Below are 17,485 nucleotides of genomic sequence, written 5' to 3'. Positions count from 1 at the left end.
GCACAATACCCTCACTACTTCTGTAGCCAGCCAGACACCCTGAAGAAGATGAGGTTGAGACAGAGATTTAGGAATTTTTTGTTCTGGATGTTGTCTGGGTGGCCCAGCCTGTGCTGGGGAGCAGATCTGTCCCTTCGTGACACGAGCTGGCAGCACTTCCCCTGTTTTTCCCCACAACGCTCCCGATGAAATGTGGAAATCTGACCTTGAGGATAATAATATATCCCTAGGACCGGAGAGGGGTGCTCAAACACTGCAATAAAACACGCTGTATAAGTGCCGCAGATGGAAAGCGGATACGGGTTCAGGATTTGCCAAGTGGGAACAGTAAGGTCAGGCTTACAGGAGACCCTTTGGGGAGCACCTTCACTGCTGCCCTGTTAGCTGCTTTGCAGGTACCAATGAATTGAGCGTGCTGTGCCGTGCTGTGCAGAGTAAGCAGACCAGACACAGGGAGATGTCTGACATACATTTAGAGGTGTATTTAATATTGCAGTGCTTCCGGATTCCTCTAACATGCTAGGGATTTTGGCACCAGGTCAATGTTTGCATCAGTACCATGTGTCTCTGGAACAGCAGTGCTTACTTTAGAGCTGGCTATGAAAATAGTTTCCATTATAACCCCTTGTTTTCACATGCTTCTTACTTTTCTTTCTTTTTTTTTTTTTTTTTTTTTTGAAAATCCTCTTTTGAGTAAAAAATTTCCATTCTGTATCTTTGCCAAAAGGTGAAGTTTTCCCCCCCCTCTTTTTCTTAAGCTTAGAGGAAGAATCTTTAGGATGTTTTTGAGTCATGGGAGAGTGGAGAAAAATGCGTTTTCTCAGTAGGGAAAGAAAAAGATGCATATTTTTGTAAAAGTAGAAAAAAGGGGGAAATGAAACTGAAGGCTGAAACTTGTATTTTTGGCCTAGAGATTCCTGTAGTTAACTCGCATCATAGGGAATGACTTTGATTTAACAAAGGCAGAGATTATTCTGACTTCTGGCAGTTAATCAGGCCCAGGTCCAGGTTTCAGGCGTTGCTGGTGTTCAGGATATTATTTAAGGTTGTGTCTTTACAGCTGTCCATTTAAAGGGGAAGGAGCTGGTCCCCTGTGGTCTCCTGCCCTTCGGAACTAATTATAGTCCAGCAGCACATTGAAATTCATTCCAAAATCTCACTGAATGGAGAGGAACTAGCAGAACAGTTGTGCCAAACACTCTCAGCTTTTCCAAAGATGAGAGTTTTCTCAATTCTCGCTCAAGCCAGAAAGAGCAAGTGGATGTGTTAAAGCCATGGGCAAGCTCAGGCACCTTGAAAGGGTATTCAGGGTGTTCACATGTGGCTGGTTTAAGCAGCCAAGAAACTTCATTTTTTAATTTGCTATTTTCTTGTTGTTACTGTTGATGAAGTCTCTTTTTCCCCCTTCATATAGGCTAGGAAGCATCACTGTAAAAATCTGCCGTGCTATGTATAGTTGCATTGAGTCAGTGAACGAGCAGACGAGGAAGGAAAGAGAGAGGCATCTAGCAGCCACCACGGTCAGTGGGCCTCTGCTCCGAGGCTACTTTCTGTTACTGCTTTTCCTGGTGGGAGCTGTAGCTGATGCATTCCTGGTAAATCCCCTTCCACACGTCCCACAAAAGATACCAGGGGAGCCCCTCTGTTGGGCTGATGGTACCATCGTGACCCTCAGATGTGCATTTTCTGTCCTTTTTTGAAACTTTTAGCTATGCAGCCTGAACATTTCATTAAATGTTTCACTTTCTATCCTTCAAAACCTGCTTTAAGTGTATGTATGTTTGGCAGAGACATCCCAAATGATGTGTTTATGTTGCTCCGGTGCCAAAAAGCAGTGATTCATTAAGAAGCCTGGAGACATGGAGGGAAAGCTGCAGCCAGCAACCACCACACATGCTCTGAAGAACAGAAAGCCATGTTTTCCTAAGGAAAATGGTCGGTGCAGTGGGACGGGTGTGATAGCTGACTGAAGGGAAGAGGCACTACTGGACAGGACGGATAATTCTCCTGGATAATTGGGCTTTGCTGCAGCAGCAACAGCCAGGAGGCTGCCATTAAGCACAAGTGGGAGAGGGAAAAAATATCCACGGGGAGCCAGTGAAGCTGGTAGGAGCCTTTCCTTGTGGTGCTGAATTGGGGTGTTCCTGTGCAGGGAGCACTGCTATGGTGAAGAAGAGGTGGAGGAGGAGAGGTGGTGTCCCACAGTAGGAACAGACCTCCAGCTGCTTCATTTTCTCTGCTGGGACTATGCCAGCTTCTATCAGTAACGGGGCCTGCTCTCTCTATTTATTGTAACTACCGATATGAACTCCAAGTGGCTGAAGTCTTTGGAAAGCTGGCAAAACCCCAGCTCTTGAGGAATTCCACAGCCCGGAATGGCATTTTTACACCAGCGCTCTCTTCTTCCCCAGTGGCCTGAACTAGGACAGGCAGAAGGCTATTAATAATTTTTAATGCAGTCCTTTTTGCCTTTCATCGTAAATCTGGAAACAAAGACAAAATTGATACCCGGTGATAAATACATGCTTGATTGGAAAATTTCTGGCAGTTGTTTTCTGTTTGGAAAAAGGAAATGTTGTCGTGTGCTATCATAGCACTGTCACTGTGTCACAAACCTCAGCGCAGCAGGCAGCTGCTGGGACTGCACAAAGAGACTGGACACATAGGAATAGCACAAATATTGATTGTTCTTGTTACCGATGATAGTAAAAACATAGAAGAGTTTTTGAACATTTAAAGTTTACAATTTAAACCCAAACTTTAGCATTTCAATTATTAAGTATGTGGGTGAGACCTTACAGACTTTGGATAATACATCATGGGGCATCATGGGGCATCTCTTCGGGGTTCGTCATTTTTTCAGGAATATCTGGTATAGGGTTAGGGACACAACGGGATCCAGTATGTCAGTTCCCCTTTGTGCTTTAAGCAAAGACAGAAGCTAGCATTTTTTTATTTTTATTTTTTTCTCCCTGCGGGCACAGCACAGTGCTTTGGTCTTGTTTAAACAATAAAACAAAATCTGAGCCCTGAGAACACATTTTAATAGAGTATTACTTTTCAGTAAGATCCAATAAATAAATAAATAAATAAATAAAACCTACACACCTCTGCTGGTGTCATAAGGGCCTAATTAATCATTATCTGAACTGTTCATTTGATCACCTTTTTGATCACATCTTGCACAATTCATTTGATCACATCTTGCACAATTGGGCTAAGACATTCTCTAAAACCTAGCTTACACCTCTCCTGCTACTTGTGTCATAAGGCTTTAGGCAGCCAGTAACACCTAAAATAGTAGATGTGAAAGTAATAATGCCCCAAGTAAATGTTGAAATACCCTGGGTCTGTGAGTAATGGAAGGTTCCTGTGTAGGTCAGGTTTCCAAAACAGCAACTGACTTCACATATTTTCAAGAGGGAAAAAAAACAAAAAGATTGGCAACAAACACAGAATAAAGAAATGTCATAGAATTTAGAATTTGCTCTTAAAGAACATTAAAGAAGGAAAACATTGTAAAGACACTGTGGGAAGTAACAGGGATGGAGGGAAAGCATGTAGAAGCTATTAGAAGGAGGCGCAGCAGGAGAGCAGGGCAGTTTCCGAAGCCAAGGAGCACGGTGCATGCAGGAGGCAAGCACATTCACTTTCCATGCCTCCAGAAACATCTGTGCCGGGAACATGCTCTTTCTGTTTTCCATTTTTTTTTTTTTTTTTTTTTTTTGACAATCACATGGATAGATCTATAAGCATTCATCACTGACCATTTAAAATCATATTGATGCAGCTATTGTGAAAGTTCCCTCTAGGTACAGACAGCACCGAGTCAGAGAGCATCATCAGGGCCACATAGCCGAGGGTACCCAGCACACGGCCCGGATAATAAATTATTGAGCTGCCGTGGCAATGAATTGTTTACGTGATTAACCACGGCCTGAAATTTGCTTACAAAGTGTTTGGTGAATAATTTAGGCTAGCAAATGCGTTCGTAAATGCACAGCCTATTTGCAGATGATTTGCAAGCAGAAAGAAAAACTGACTGGGCCAAATTGCCACGGATAGGTTTGCTCAGCTGTGCTTGCGATGGCAACAAGCTGGGGAGGACAAAGACGAGGAGACACTGAAACAGAGCCAAGGTCACCTGAATACTGATAAAAGTCTCAGCCCCTCAGATCTCTCATAGGTAACGGCCAGCCTACTTGTCAACCAGCGCAGCCTTACTGCTGTACAAGCAGATCTCATCCAAGGAATGCCCGCTATTTGTTTTAATCAGAATAGTCCTCATTAGCATATTAATTGCATTGGCCTAAGGCTTTGAACCCCTAGCTTCCAAATTTAAAGACTGAACTACAGAGGTTCCTCTCAGCTAGCTGCTCTGCATAGCTCCCTTTCATTCGACTATGCAGAAAGTATGTATGTGGGGTTGTTTTGAGGGGGGAAGGGGAAGCCACAGATTGGTGATGATCACTCGGACACAATGGCCTCTTTTTAAAAAGAGACTTCAAATTCTTTTTGTGCTGTATTTGTGTATAGGAAATGGGAGGTGACACTGCAAGGACACAGAATTGCTATCGAATGGTTATTCAATATAAAAAAGGACAAGCATTTTACCATATTTTAAAAATATTTTTTAAAAATTATTTCCAAGTGAGAGAACAATCTAGGGTTATTTTATTTTGACAGCGCCTGTTTAAGAACGACATCCAGTCGATGTTCTGGTCTTGAGCAAACAGGCTCGTGCAGTGCCCTTTCCACTCTTCCCGTTTGTAGCTACAAGCTCTCTACAGGCAGGCACAAATTCATCGTCCTTATTATAAACCTTAGTGTGAACCATGACTAAAAAAAAATTTTTATCTTCTTGTTCATGTTTGCTCATGTCATAACCTTTGCTTTGTTCACTTAATTATACAGTTCTCCAGTCTGTAGGATGCAGTGCTGCTCCTATTCTACCAGCTCTGCATATAATTTTATTTCATATTTGTATTTTAATTAATATTTTTTTCCTCTTACAAGTTGGAATGCTTTTGCCAGTCCTGCATTCTGAGTCCTATGGTTACACATGGTGTCCTCTCCTTAGAGCTTCTGTTATGTTTAGTGCCATAACTTAATCTCAGTAACTGAAGGAAGAGAAATATAAATTCACTTTTTTAAAATGCCTCTTTACTGAATGTGATCCTACAGAGCTCTAAAGATGGGACAATGGCATCCTACATGTTGTAGGTCATGCATTACCATCAGGCATTCCAGTATAATAAGCCCACTGAAATACAGCCCTCTTTGAAGCTTTACCGATGGGATGGAGTTTGTTCTTTGATGTGTGAGAGAGGTTAAAAGCTGTGCATTATTTCAGTCTCCCTTGGGAACTATTTTGAAATTTTACATTCTCTCCAGTACAGACATCTCATGCTAGCCATTTATACAATGTGCAGTGTTTGTGTTCTACAAACCTTCTGAAGTTCACTAAGAAGCTATTCTTCCTCTTTTGGTGGAAGATCTGAGCAAGTACAGAGTTTAACAGAATTTCCTATGGTACCCAACACAATAACCTGGGACAAGAAGGGAAGAAAGGTGCAGGTAGCACGATGCAATCAGATAACCACAGTTCTGACACCAAAACCTAAATAGGACACCACATCCACTGACCACATTTATGTGAGCATTGTGTCAGGGCAGTTGGGCACCACTTACTGGCACCTGTGCCACCCATCAGGTGAACCTCAGCTTCCCCACCTGGCTGGAATACATGTCCATGTTTCAACATCTTCTTGCAGCATTTCCTTCAGCACAAGATTAGCCCTGGCTAAAATTAAAGTGGAAATTTTAATCTTGAAATACTCACTTTTATCTTTTGGGACATTCTTAGCTTTGCGTGTATGTCTGGACTTCAAGAAACCACAGTTTTATAAAGACCATTACAACTACAAATGACCGGGTAGTCCATTTGTGTCTCTTCTCATTTGTTTTTTAAAGATGAAGAGGAAAAAACATCCAAACACCTCATAAATAAATCACATAAATCCTAAAAAAAAAGAGAAAAAAAAGTGCATTCATACAGATGTATTAATTGCAATCTCAAATCTCTGCTAGAATCAATTGTTATTGATATATATTATGTATATTATGTATATATTATATATATATGTACAATATATATTGACATATATATTGTAATATAGTAAACTTAACTTTTCTGAAAGCCAACTACATGGCAAGAAATTTACTGCACAGGTTAAAATATCTCTAACATACTGTAGATTGAAAGTCTCTAGACAACTGAGTACTAAATGTATTTTTTTTTGTGTAGATGCTCATAGGGGAATGTCAGTAGGATGCTAGAATCTCTTCTGTGTGGAGGCAATTGCAGAAATATAGCTCTACATATGAGAAATGTAATATATAATTGACTGTCCAGTTTCTTTCATAGTTGATACTGGTAGATGTCTTCTCACACACTGTTGAGGATTCAGGGTACCCTCTCATTAGTGAGTCATAAGGTGAATTCTTAAATCTAACACCTTAAAAAGCAAGATTTAAGCAGAAAAGTGCTGTTTTTTCCCCAATTTAAGATCACTAATGACTGTAACTTGAGTAGCCCAACAAATATATTACTTGTTTGCATCTCTAGGCAGGACATAAAGCAGAAAGAGACATACATGTAAATGTTCTATAGATCAGTGCTATTTAAAATATTTTATTTTTTAATGAATATTTCATATTTAACTAGTATTCCCTATTTGGAAACAAGAGAGAGTGTTTGCTATTGCCCACTTTGCAAAGGCTGAATAAAGGATCTATGGAGATAGTGCTGGATGCTCCCAGCACCTTGTCCCTCACAAATATAAATCTCCTTAATAACACCTTTAAATGTGCTAATGCAAGTAAATTATTTCTTGTTGAAAACTTGCTCTTTTGGTAAGTTTTATAATCAGAAGCTTCATTTTCTTATTCTATATGATATGCCTACAACCTGTTAGCATTATAAATTCATGTTTATCTTCCCTAAACTGGAATTGAACTCCCTGACTTTGTAGAGTAGTAATCCTACCTGAGTAGTTCTGCGACGTACCGCTAAGCACCACTGATGTATGGTGGTGACAGGACCCTTGCAATGAGATGGCTGCAAAGGAGTTATATAAAAGAAAGTCACAACCATCAATTATTTTTTGGGAGGGGGGAAAAGTACTGACATTTAATTCACCTGGACTGGAGAATGTGATAGCTATACCCGTTTTATGTGCTTATGAATAGATTTTGAGGAGTTTATTACCTTCACAGGAATCATTGTAGACAGATGATCTATACATTTGCATTGTAAACTGGGTAGGGGAACACAAATTCCTTTGATAAAATTAATGAGATCCACTGGAGGCAGACAGGAGCACTTTTATGTTCCTGTTTACAAGTAACTCCAAAGGGAGAATTCAGGTTTCTCAAAACAAACCCTTTTAAAGTCATTTTTCAAGGTAATAAATGTGGGGAATTGTTGGGAAAACAAAAACCCACCATCTTCTGAGAAAGAAGTGCTAGGATTCAGTTGTTTAAGAAGCTTCTCCTTGTGTGGAAGGAGGGATCATGAGAGCATCTCCTCTAGCCTCTTTCTTAACTCCTGCTGCATAGCTCAGTTTGGTGTCTCTGTAGGTGTCTCTTCCACTTTTCTACAACGCAGTGCTCTGTAGGGGGCTCCTGGATTGCCAGGAGCACTGTAATACTTGCTCTTCTTGCACTTGTATATTGAAATGCAGCACCTGTGTCAGTCTTTCCTGTGCACATCCACACCAAGCCTTTTGCTGGAGAGCACTTGTTGCTCTTTGCATCTCATCTTGTGGATTTTGAGTTGTCTCCTAACTTCAGGGTTTTTCTAAAGCAGCAGACAGCAGCACTAGAAACTGTATAGTGTTATAGTGTTGTTGTTTTTTGTCTGGTAAGAAGCACAATGATGTAACTGTATCTCTACTTACCATTTTCCTATTTGCACATCCAAATGAGAACATTACCTTTCCTGTGCATCAGCAGCAGCTCACACACAGCAGCTTTCTCAGATACAGCTCTGCAGGCTGTTTTGCTTAGTCCTTCAGGTCTGATTTTGTTCTTCTGACCCTATTCAAACTCACTTGGTTGAATGAGCTGAGTTCGTTAAATAATCCAGATAACTGTGACTGCCGTGTCCTTGTTATCACTCTGGTAATATTTACTCCACCTAAAATTGCTGCCAGGAGTGATTTATTTGGCCTTTCAGAGCTGTTTGAAATAATTCCTCTCTAGATGGCCGATGAAAGCACTGAGAGTCCCTACAGCTCCCCAACAGAAGCACCCTCATTAAATGTTAGTGCCCTGCAAGCAATTGGTCTTTTCATTTATCTAGTTCTTCATCTGTTTGTGCTTTAGTAATTTGGAGTTGTCCTCACTTCTTCCTCTTGTAATAAATCAGGTACCTGATGGAAGTCCGTTAGACTCAAGCCAGTACTTTTGGCAACTGAACGTGTTAATTGCATTCAACAAGGGAATACGTTTGTTTACCAAGACTAGTTTTCTATAAAAAAACTATGAAGATTGGTGTAGTATTCTTGACTATTTGTTGTGTTTTAGTTGACTGCAAGACTCTTCTGGCTGTGACTGATGCCAGGCTAAGCGGCTGCTGCTGTTACTGAATTTGCTTCCTGAGCACGGGCCTCATAGTTCTGCAGCTCCCAAAACACCATCGCAGTACCAACACACAGGAAGGCCAGAAATCTCCTCAGCCTCCCTCTCTAGGACTTCCAGGCCACACAAAACCGTGCTAACTTCAGCGTAGGTCTCACTAACAGATGTTCTCTGGCGTGTTCTTCACAAGAGCTTTCTGTGCCCTCGCGTGATGCATCTTCGTGCTTGTTCCTAGGTACTGAGCAGCAGTAACCACTAAGCACTTGGGATGGTTTTTGTGTGCGTTTTTCTTTTTTTTTTGCTCTATTGGCCAACAGTTACCTGTTTGTTCTAGGATTAAGCCCACAGCAGGGCTCGGATTATCCAGCAAGAGAAAAATACTAACGAAAACTAGAAACTTTGTTCCCTCTGCCCGGGTGCTACACGATGCCTCTTTGCCCCACGCCTTCCCCCTCGGCTGATCCCAGTGTCCCTTTTTGCCCCTTCTCAGCGCTGGCTGCCGGGGGCTGCCGTCCCGGCCTCGGGGAGGGCCCCCGCGGGGCCGAGGCGGTGCCGGGGGCGGGGGCCGCGGTGGGCGCGGCGCCGGAGCCTCCGTCCCGCTCGGAGCCGTGCCCCGGCAGCATGAGGGGCGGCCGCCGGGACACCGCCGCCGCCGCCGCCGCTCCGGGACCAGCCGCCCCCCGCCCGCCGGCGGGCGGCGCGGCCCCGGCCCCGGTCCCGGTCCCCGTCCCCCGGTTGCAGCCGCGGAGGAGGAGGAGGCTGCGCCCCCGGAGGGCGGCGTGACGGCGGGGCGCCTCCCGGCCGAGCCATGGGGCAGACCTCGGTCTCCACGCTGCCCGAGCCCTCCTCGCACGGCGGTGAGTAGCGGAGCCGCCTGAGCCCCTCTGCCCGGCACGGCCACGGGCTCCTCCTTCCCTGCCCTACCCTCCCCGGGTAACTGATGGGAGGGGGGGAAAACGGGGAGAAATTAAAAAAATAAAAAAAAAAAAAAAAGAGGGGGGAGGAAAGGGTTGCTGGCACCTCGCCCAGCCCATCTGGCTGCGGGACGGGTCGCGGTGTGAGCGGGATTTGTTGGGAGTAAAGGCAGAGCGTGCGAGGGGAACTTCTTCTCAGTGTTATTGTTTGGGACTGAGGAGTCGCGGTTACTTGCGGAGGGGCTTTCTGGAGGTAGGAAGGACCTGGGGGTCCCTTCCCGCAGCCATGGGGTGTAGGGGCTGGGTTAGTGCCAGCCAGGTCTGAGGCTTCCTGCAGAAACGGCACTGCACGCGTTTCTCCTCCGCGTCTATTTCCCTTGCGTTCGTTTAAAACAAACAAACAAACATATCCCATTGTAGTCCTTTGTATCTTCTGAACTTTATTCTCGATTCTCTCACTGCTCTTAATGTAGGAATGTTCTGTCTGCTAGGAGACAGTACAACACGCTTCCTTTATCCCCTTCCCCTCCCCTCCTTCTTCTCTTCATGGGACGTTCAAGTACAGTTTTGGTTAGGTAACCAGTCCTCCACTAAACCATATCCCTAAGCTCTACATCTAAACGTCTTTTAAAGATCTCCAGGGATGGTGACTCCACCACTTCCCTGTGCAGCCCGTTCCAATGCCTAAATCTTGCGGAAGGTCTCGCCCGGCAGCCAGCACGTTAGGGTTGTACCGAGGTAGGCACTGAGGAAACAGCTGTGAGGAAACAGATGTATGGGTTAAAAGCTTTTGTTAAACGTCCTGTACCAAAATGTGTCAGAGCTGCTATGTGCGAAAGTGTATTTTGAGGTTATTTTGGCAGGAGGGGGGCTGTATTTTGACAAATCATAGTTGTGGGGCTCGCATTGTCTCCGCAGAATGTGACTGCACTGTACCTGGGCTGGATTTGTAGGTTTTACTACAAGAAAAGAACATCACCCTTGAATATTTCCCTAACAGAAAATGGTATTTCCAATCAGCAGCAGTAAGAGGCTGTTATCTGAAGGTGTAGATTATAACAATGTCACCTTGGTAAATGTTTGTCATCACCCATTTAAGAGCAATGGGGTTCAGACACTGCTGGAGCCTTCAGGAGGTCTTGCAGAAGAGCAGTCCTGCTGCAGGTTCAGCCCCATTGGGAATGTTGGGAGAGCACGTCCTCAGTGAGAAGCCCTTGGGGCAGGTACATTCATGAGGGGCAGAGCTATGTATTTTCTCTCATCTGCTGTGTGGACGTGGCCTGAATGCTCAATAAGTCACGAAGTTTGGGATGCTTGGTCCAGCTCAGTCAGGGCGGGGGCTGGCTCCTGTTGCTTCCGATTGAGACTGATCACCCCTTACACAAGGAATCCTAAAATCTTCATTGATTTTGGCATGCCAGCCAACGACAAGCTGTTTAAGTCTTTGACAGCTGCTAGAGATTAGAGTTGAAGGAGATCCCTGTCTTGTACGCACAGTTTTAGTGTTTTAGTGCCAAGGAATCAATAGTGCATTCAGATCCCTCGTGAGCCAAACAAAAGCAGCTGTGAGAAGTCGCTTGCCTGTTGGCTCCATTCTTCTCCCCAAACACGCCAGCCTTTAGGGGTTGTGATCCTGCTCTCTCATGCCCTTCATGTGCCCATGTGGGGTTCAGAGGGACTGTTTTCTGGGCACAATACTGGTGAATTACAGCAGGGCCTTAGCTGGGCTGGTAGGCTGAAAATGGTTTGATACAGAAAACTCAAATAAAAGATTTTTCCTGAAAGGGTATTATAATAAATATAATATACTGTACAATACAATACTCAGTATGAGCACAATCCAATGTCCTGCTTTTTTTTTTTTTTTTTTTTTTTTCTCTTTTCTTTAAAGATTTACTTTAAATAAAAGATTTTACTCTTGGAAAGGGAAATATAAACTGAAATATTTAAACAGCCCGACGTCCTGTTGGCACTTTCCCACTGGGTGAAGTGCAAGACTGAGGCCTTCCTATAAAACTGTAAGTTCTCATCACAGCAAATACATGTTCACACCAGCCAGAGCAGAGCTCTATCCAGAGAGAAGGAATCGTGTTTCTGTGTCCCACTGCCTTCCAGCAGCTTCCAGTACATGCAATGTTTGTGTGCAGTAATGCTCTCTCCCTGGGGTTTGCTGTCCACTGTGAGTGTTCAAGTATTTTGGTGAGGAGAATCTGGGCTTTGGTCTCCTCCCCTAACTGTAATGGGTAGATGGACAGCAAAGCAGGTCTTAGCTGTCTGTGAACACTCAGCAGGCAATCTGTTGCTCCTCCTCTCCCTCAGTTCTAACTTTTCTGGCATTTAGATTAATTTTCTAAAGCTTGTTTGTTATTTGTCGTGCTCTGCAACTGTGAAGAGAAAAAAGGAATTGGCCAGTGATAGCAAGACAGCATAGATACGTGGAAAAGGATGAGTGCATACTGTCCTTGTTCATCTTCCTTCCTCTTCTGTGATTATCCTATGCCTGGCAGGACTTGATTGAAGTGCTCTCTCTTCATTCATTGGCTTGGGCTCGGTGCTTTTTGGGGTTATCAGCTCTCATATGCAAAGGCTATTACTTCTTTCTGATAAACAGCTTATCAAAAGATAAGATTTGTGCGTTTTTTCCTTTTGAGTTTGTTCTGGGGTGATTCAGTACCACACAGAGTACTGGCAAACAGCTGAGTCCTCAAGTGGAAGCGTGATTGTCATATTGCAAAGCAAACACTTAAAGGAAAAAAAAGAAAACGGTATTTTCAATGGGGTGGAAAAGACTTCTGGTGATTTTTTTTTTCATGGTTATGACTTGTCAAAAAATGAGACATGGTAAAAACATGTCTACAGGTGTTCCTAGAAGGGCATCTGTCAGTTCTGTATGGAGTCTTTGGAGCACAGCTGAGTGTGTAGAGGGGAAGGAGCAGGCTGTAAAGGGCAGGTCTCAAGAACCTCCTGCCCTGATGTGTTCAGTTGGGTGAGCTGAAGACGGGGGCCAGATCCCTCTACTGATCTGCAAAGAGCTGCGTACGTGCGTAGTCCATGGGTCTGTTTACTGTGGGATGGGTGGGAGTTCCTTTCATCTTATACATTTAGCAGAAACAGAGCACAAATTGTCAGGCTTGGGTTCATCCTGTTATAGACCAGATTTTTTTTTTTTTCCAGGACATGAAAATGTACTTCGACAGCACAGGAAAACCATTTCCCACCCAGCTCACCCCATGAGATGAAAGCAGTTACTCTCAGGATCCTGTTGTTTGTTGATTTTGGCACTCAGTGAAATAATTACCATAGGTCAAAAGTTAACATGTTTCTCAGACTGTTCTTTTTCATCTCTCTTGGCATTATGGGATTTCCTCTTAATTGACAAGAAACCAGCAGCTTCACCTGTGTCTGTGCAGAGAAATTGTAATTGCCTTAACTGTGCAAACTTATCTTAATTCTGAAATGAAATGGAGAACTGATGTTTGTTTCAGCAGTTCCAGGTGTTGACAGACAAATTAGTTGATTATCAGGGTTTGTCGTGGAAGAGAAGTTATTCCAGCAGCACTCCTCAGTAGTAGCTACTTCTGAGCCCTACTGATGATGCTGTGCTGGAGCAAGAATTTCAATTCCTATGGAGATACTCAGCAACAGCCTTAAATTTTCATCCTGACTCAGCCCACTGCAAATCTGAAGGCGCAGACAAAGCCCCTGTAGTAATAATTCCTAATTGGGGGGAAAAAAAATAAAGCTTATTTTTCGCTTCCAGCTTCTCATCCTTTTAAAAGTGGAGGAACTTTGACATCATTGCACTTTACAGCAGGGCATCTCAAAGCATTTACAAGTGCACTGAGCTACTCACAACACACCTGTTAGCCGGTCATTTCAGTTACTGGTGCACTTTAAAGAAAGGAAAGGCAAGATATTCAGCTGAAGAGTCAAGTCCCATTTGAGGTGAAGCACTAAATGACTTGCCCACAGTCTCAGAGGAAATTCTTGGCAGAGAGCATCATCTTTGGTGCTTTTTTTTTTTTCCCAGATTTAAATTGACTGAGGGCTCTGAGGCTGAATCCTCACAGTACTGCACTGGGAATCCTATTCCTTTTTTGTTCCTTTTTTATGCTTTTGTAAGTTCTGGGAGAGTTATAACTGCAATGTAAAGGGAAATCTGTTTTCAGTTTCTGCTAAGTTTGCATCCAAAGGTTTTCTGTTTTTCTGGATCTTGAGCATGGGCAACTCTTTCTCATCTTACCTGGGTTGTCAGATGGGGCCAAAGATGCGGTAGCTCCAGGATTTGGACTAATTAAGTGGGCAGTTTGACCCAGAATTTGGGCTGAGGGACTGGATATTTTAGATACCTTGTCAAAGGCCCCAAAAGCCCGTGTTTTCAGACAGAATGGGTAACCACAAATTCACCTATTGCTAATGGGATCTGTGTTTAGACCTTTTAAAAGTTGGTCCTTGTGTGTCGTGAGTTGAAACACCAAAATAATAGAAACTCCTGTGTAAATGTGGGTCTCAGTACCCAAAACCATGTTCTGGTTTGCACTGTCAGGGAAGGTCCAAGTGTGACCATGTGAAATGAATCACTGTTTATATATGGGGCAGTGTGTTGCCTCTTCTCACACTGAAGCTGCTTCAGGGATACCAAGAGTTGTCCCTTTTGCTGCCAGCAGAGATGACCTTTCTTTTCTGGCACGGTGGCTGAGATGGCTTCATGTGCTGATGTTTGGTAGTTGCTAATTACCTGTTTGCAGTGTTAGCCATCATCTTCCTCATCTGCTATGAGAATGAGAACTGACCCCAAGGAGGTCAGTGCCGGCGGGGCTGTGAAGCCCAGTGTGCTGACTGTGTTAGTATGGAGTTGTGTTACCAGGTGACCACCCCAATACTTCCCCCCAGAAGCTCCCAGGAGCTCTCATTTCCTGAGCCCCCTGTGCTAAGGCACGCTGCAAACTGATCCCACTCTGTAAGATCTTAGCCGCCCCTTGGATCAGTTGTCCTTCCTTCCTAGATCCTCTTCCTCAGCTTTCTTACTGCTCATGGATAATAATGTTCTTAGATGGCATTTTTTAATTACAGGTTCCAAAATACTTTCCAGTTGTTTTCATAATATTCCCTGATTCAAATGGGAAGACTGAGGCTGAGGAAGCAGGACAGCTTACCTGAAATCGCTCAGTGGGCCTAATACACCTCCAGAAGGAGAAAAAAAAGATCTCCCAAGTCCTTGACAGTGCTTGAGCCCTATCACAGACCCACCTATTAAAAGCAGGAAATGCTTTAATGTTAATACCTTACTTCATGTGTTTTTACCTACTTAAAGTTATCCTTTAGGTGTTTTGGACAATGATGCATTTCTAGGGTTAAAAATGAAGATGTGGTAACATTTCTGAAAAGTACTTCTGAATCACTGCTGGGTTGGGATTTATTTTTTTTTGCTTTAGTTCTTTTAGAACATGATGATTAAAAAATAGAGTGCATTTAATGCTTTGGAGCAATCACAGACACATTATTTACAAATACTTCAGCCAATACTTAGCCTGCTTCTGGAATTTACTTTTGCCTGTAGTTTTTCACTTGTAGCAATGGCTAGAAAGACATTTCTGATCCACAAAAATGCCCAAACCAGGTGCCATTCAGCCCCATATGGAGGAGGAGTGCTTTTTGAAGAGTCCCGTCATTGCCTTCTCTAGTGGGATTCCTGATCCTCTGCTCTTTCTGATGGGATCCGCGACAGTGTGATAGAGGGATTTTCATCTGAGTGTGTCTGGGCAGGGCCGGTGCTAGGCATAAAGGAAAAAAAGAGGTGGAAGTTTGCCGGGGTACCTCTTGTTGTTTTTGATGCTGTTTTTCTATTTTCTGAGCTGGGTTATAACATTACACTTTGTGAATCAATTTAGCCTTGCCTATTTGCAATCCATACGGTGTTTTGGACTAATAGTCTATACAGATGATGCAGATACCTCCCTCCATCACGTGGAGGCTTGTTAGTAGGGAATTTGATTTCAGACTGGAGTTGCTCACAGCCTTTATACAAGGCTACTGCGTAGGAACGAATTTGTTCTGGTTTTCAGGCATCTGGAAACAATGTCTCTGTCCAAAGTGAAAGTCCTGTTTACCTTTGTGTTTTCTCACTGCTTTGAACAGCCGTTATGATCAGTGCAAGTGGGGAAGAAAAGCTAGGGAGAAATGAGGATCTCGGCTGCACTGCCATTTTGTATGGTAGCCAGGGATATGCAGGCAGGTTGCATGCAAGTGAAATGAGGAAAAAATGTGAAAGTACTGACTTACTGTCTGGTTTGTGGTGATTGGCTATCTGTGAGTTGGACGCCACACTTCTATATAATACTGTGAACTTGTGATAACGCTGCTACTTGGCAGGTCTGACTATTTATACAAAAGCCTGTGACAACGATACCCTTATGAAAATGAAGTTTTATTGAAAAGATGTAAACAGCAAAGTGTGTGTTGCCTCTTCCCTTCCCGGTTCCAATAATTGGCTACCAGCGAATCTGCGTGATGTTTCCTTGAACAGAACCAGGCTGTGGTACCGCTGTCCTACCACTGCAAGCTCTCAGGAAGGCCAGTCCTGTTCCTAGAGCTTAACCTGCACCCCTCCCTGCAAATGTGCTTTTTAATTCGTGTTGCGAGATGTCTACACTCTCACTGCCCAAACCAGCAGAAAACGGTGGTCAAGGCAACTACAGACACAGGCAACAGAAAGCGGTCTGGATCCAAGCCTGTGTTTGGTAGCTACCTGAGCTACATAAAATAGCACTTAGCGGGAGTGAAATTGGGCCTGGGAAGCCAGCTCTGTGTGCCAGTGTCCTTGTCTTTGTCCTCAGCAAGCTGCTGCCTCTGCTGATGTATCCCAGATCCTAATCTATGTCGATGTGTGTTGTTGCACCGATGCCAAAAGGCACAGCAGTTCATGGAGGAGTCACAATGCTGTAGGCCCCAGTTACGTCCTAATATGCCCCTAGCCAGTTTTTGCAGATACTATAGCGAGTGAGAGGCCTGAGATACTTATTCCTAACCAGCACTTTGCGACCCATGAGGCTCTGGTAAACCTCAGTGTGGCTTGTAGGTCTCCAGCCTCTGCTGTTTAATGGACGCATGGAGATTTCTAATATTTGGCTGCCAAGCAGGCGATGTTAACCAACGCAGTAGCATCCTGAGGCAAAAACATGATGCAGCTGCAAATAGGAAGGGAGTGTCAGCTTTGTGACTTTTATCTTGTATGTTTTCCTTGCTTATAGCCCCCAGAGACCAACTTACCTGAAGCTTACCTGTCATAACAAGCAATATAAAGTCAGCCAGGCTGAGAACTAATCTCCTGGGGGCTTTTTTCTTTAAACACTCCCACTCCATTCACCCCCTCCCCAAATCCTGTGAGTAATCAAAGAACTGACACTTTCATTTCGTCTTTATGAAACACGTAGATTCAGTGGGGTACAGTCAAGCAGTTTGACTTGTAACCACTTAAAGTCATTATAAGCTGGTGGGGAATGATTGTTAGATACTGGCTGTCTTTGTGAGACAAGCAGTAAAAACACCAAACAATTAATTGCCAAGAAATTGGGCACATTTAAAGTACACATATATAATGTGTTATAATTCATTTCATTGGTAATAGCTCAAAACTGGCTCTGTATTTCCTTTCCTGTAAATGTATTCAATGTGTCTGAAGATTACTGGCTTGTTCCTTGCAGTTTTGTAAATTTATTGCATTTCTGAGTGGAAGGAAGTGTTGGTTTTGGCACAGATGCTACGAATATTCTTGTTCTGAAAATGTGAAGTAGTGTTCTAGTACACTGTTAATCTGGCCTCTTTCATGTTGACACAAAGAAGGGTGTAGTGGTTTTGTTGTCCTGTGTGTTATACCATCATGCATGGGCCTCCTCTTCTGATGAATTGTTCAAGTGATTCATAAAAAT

At 43.6% G+C, this 17,485-nt stretch overlaps 1 protein-coding gene across 3 annotated transcripts in view; it reads left to right on the top strand.

Annotated features, from left to right (window-relative positions):
* PHACTR2 (phosphatase and actin regulator 2) overlaps window positions 1-17,485 on the top strand; it is a 133,066-nt gene that overhangs the window by 45,481 nt on the left and 70,100 nt on the right. Inside the window, exon 1 of one of the 3 annotated variants that reach the window (XM_082756931.1) lies at window positions 9,255-9,500. The exons of 1 other annotated variant lie outside the window; for it this stretch is intronic. In XM_082756931.1, the coding sequence (XP_082613057.1) occupies window positions 9,452-9,500 (49 nt within the window). In that variant the 5' untranslated portion in view covers window positions 9,255-9,451. Of the gene's footprint in view, window positions 1-9,254; window positions 9,501-10,175; window positions 10,296-17,485 lie in introns of those variants that run through there. One more of the 3 variants, XM_082756930.1, reaches the window with a different exon arrangement.

This window comes from Aythya marila (genome assembly GCF_965140915.1).
Source record: "Aythya marila genome assembly, chromosome: 3".
NCBI classification, from domain to species: domain Eukaryota; kingdom Metazoa; phylum Chordata; class Aves; order Anseriformes; family Anatidae; genus Aythya; species Aythya marila.
Note: the sequence above shows the minus strand (reverse complement) of the source record. Positions and strands in the feature narration are given on the sequence as shown.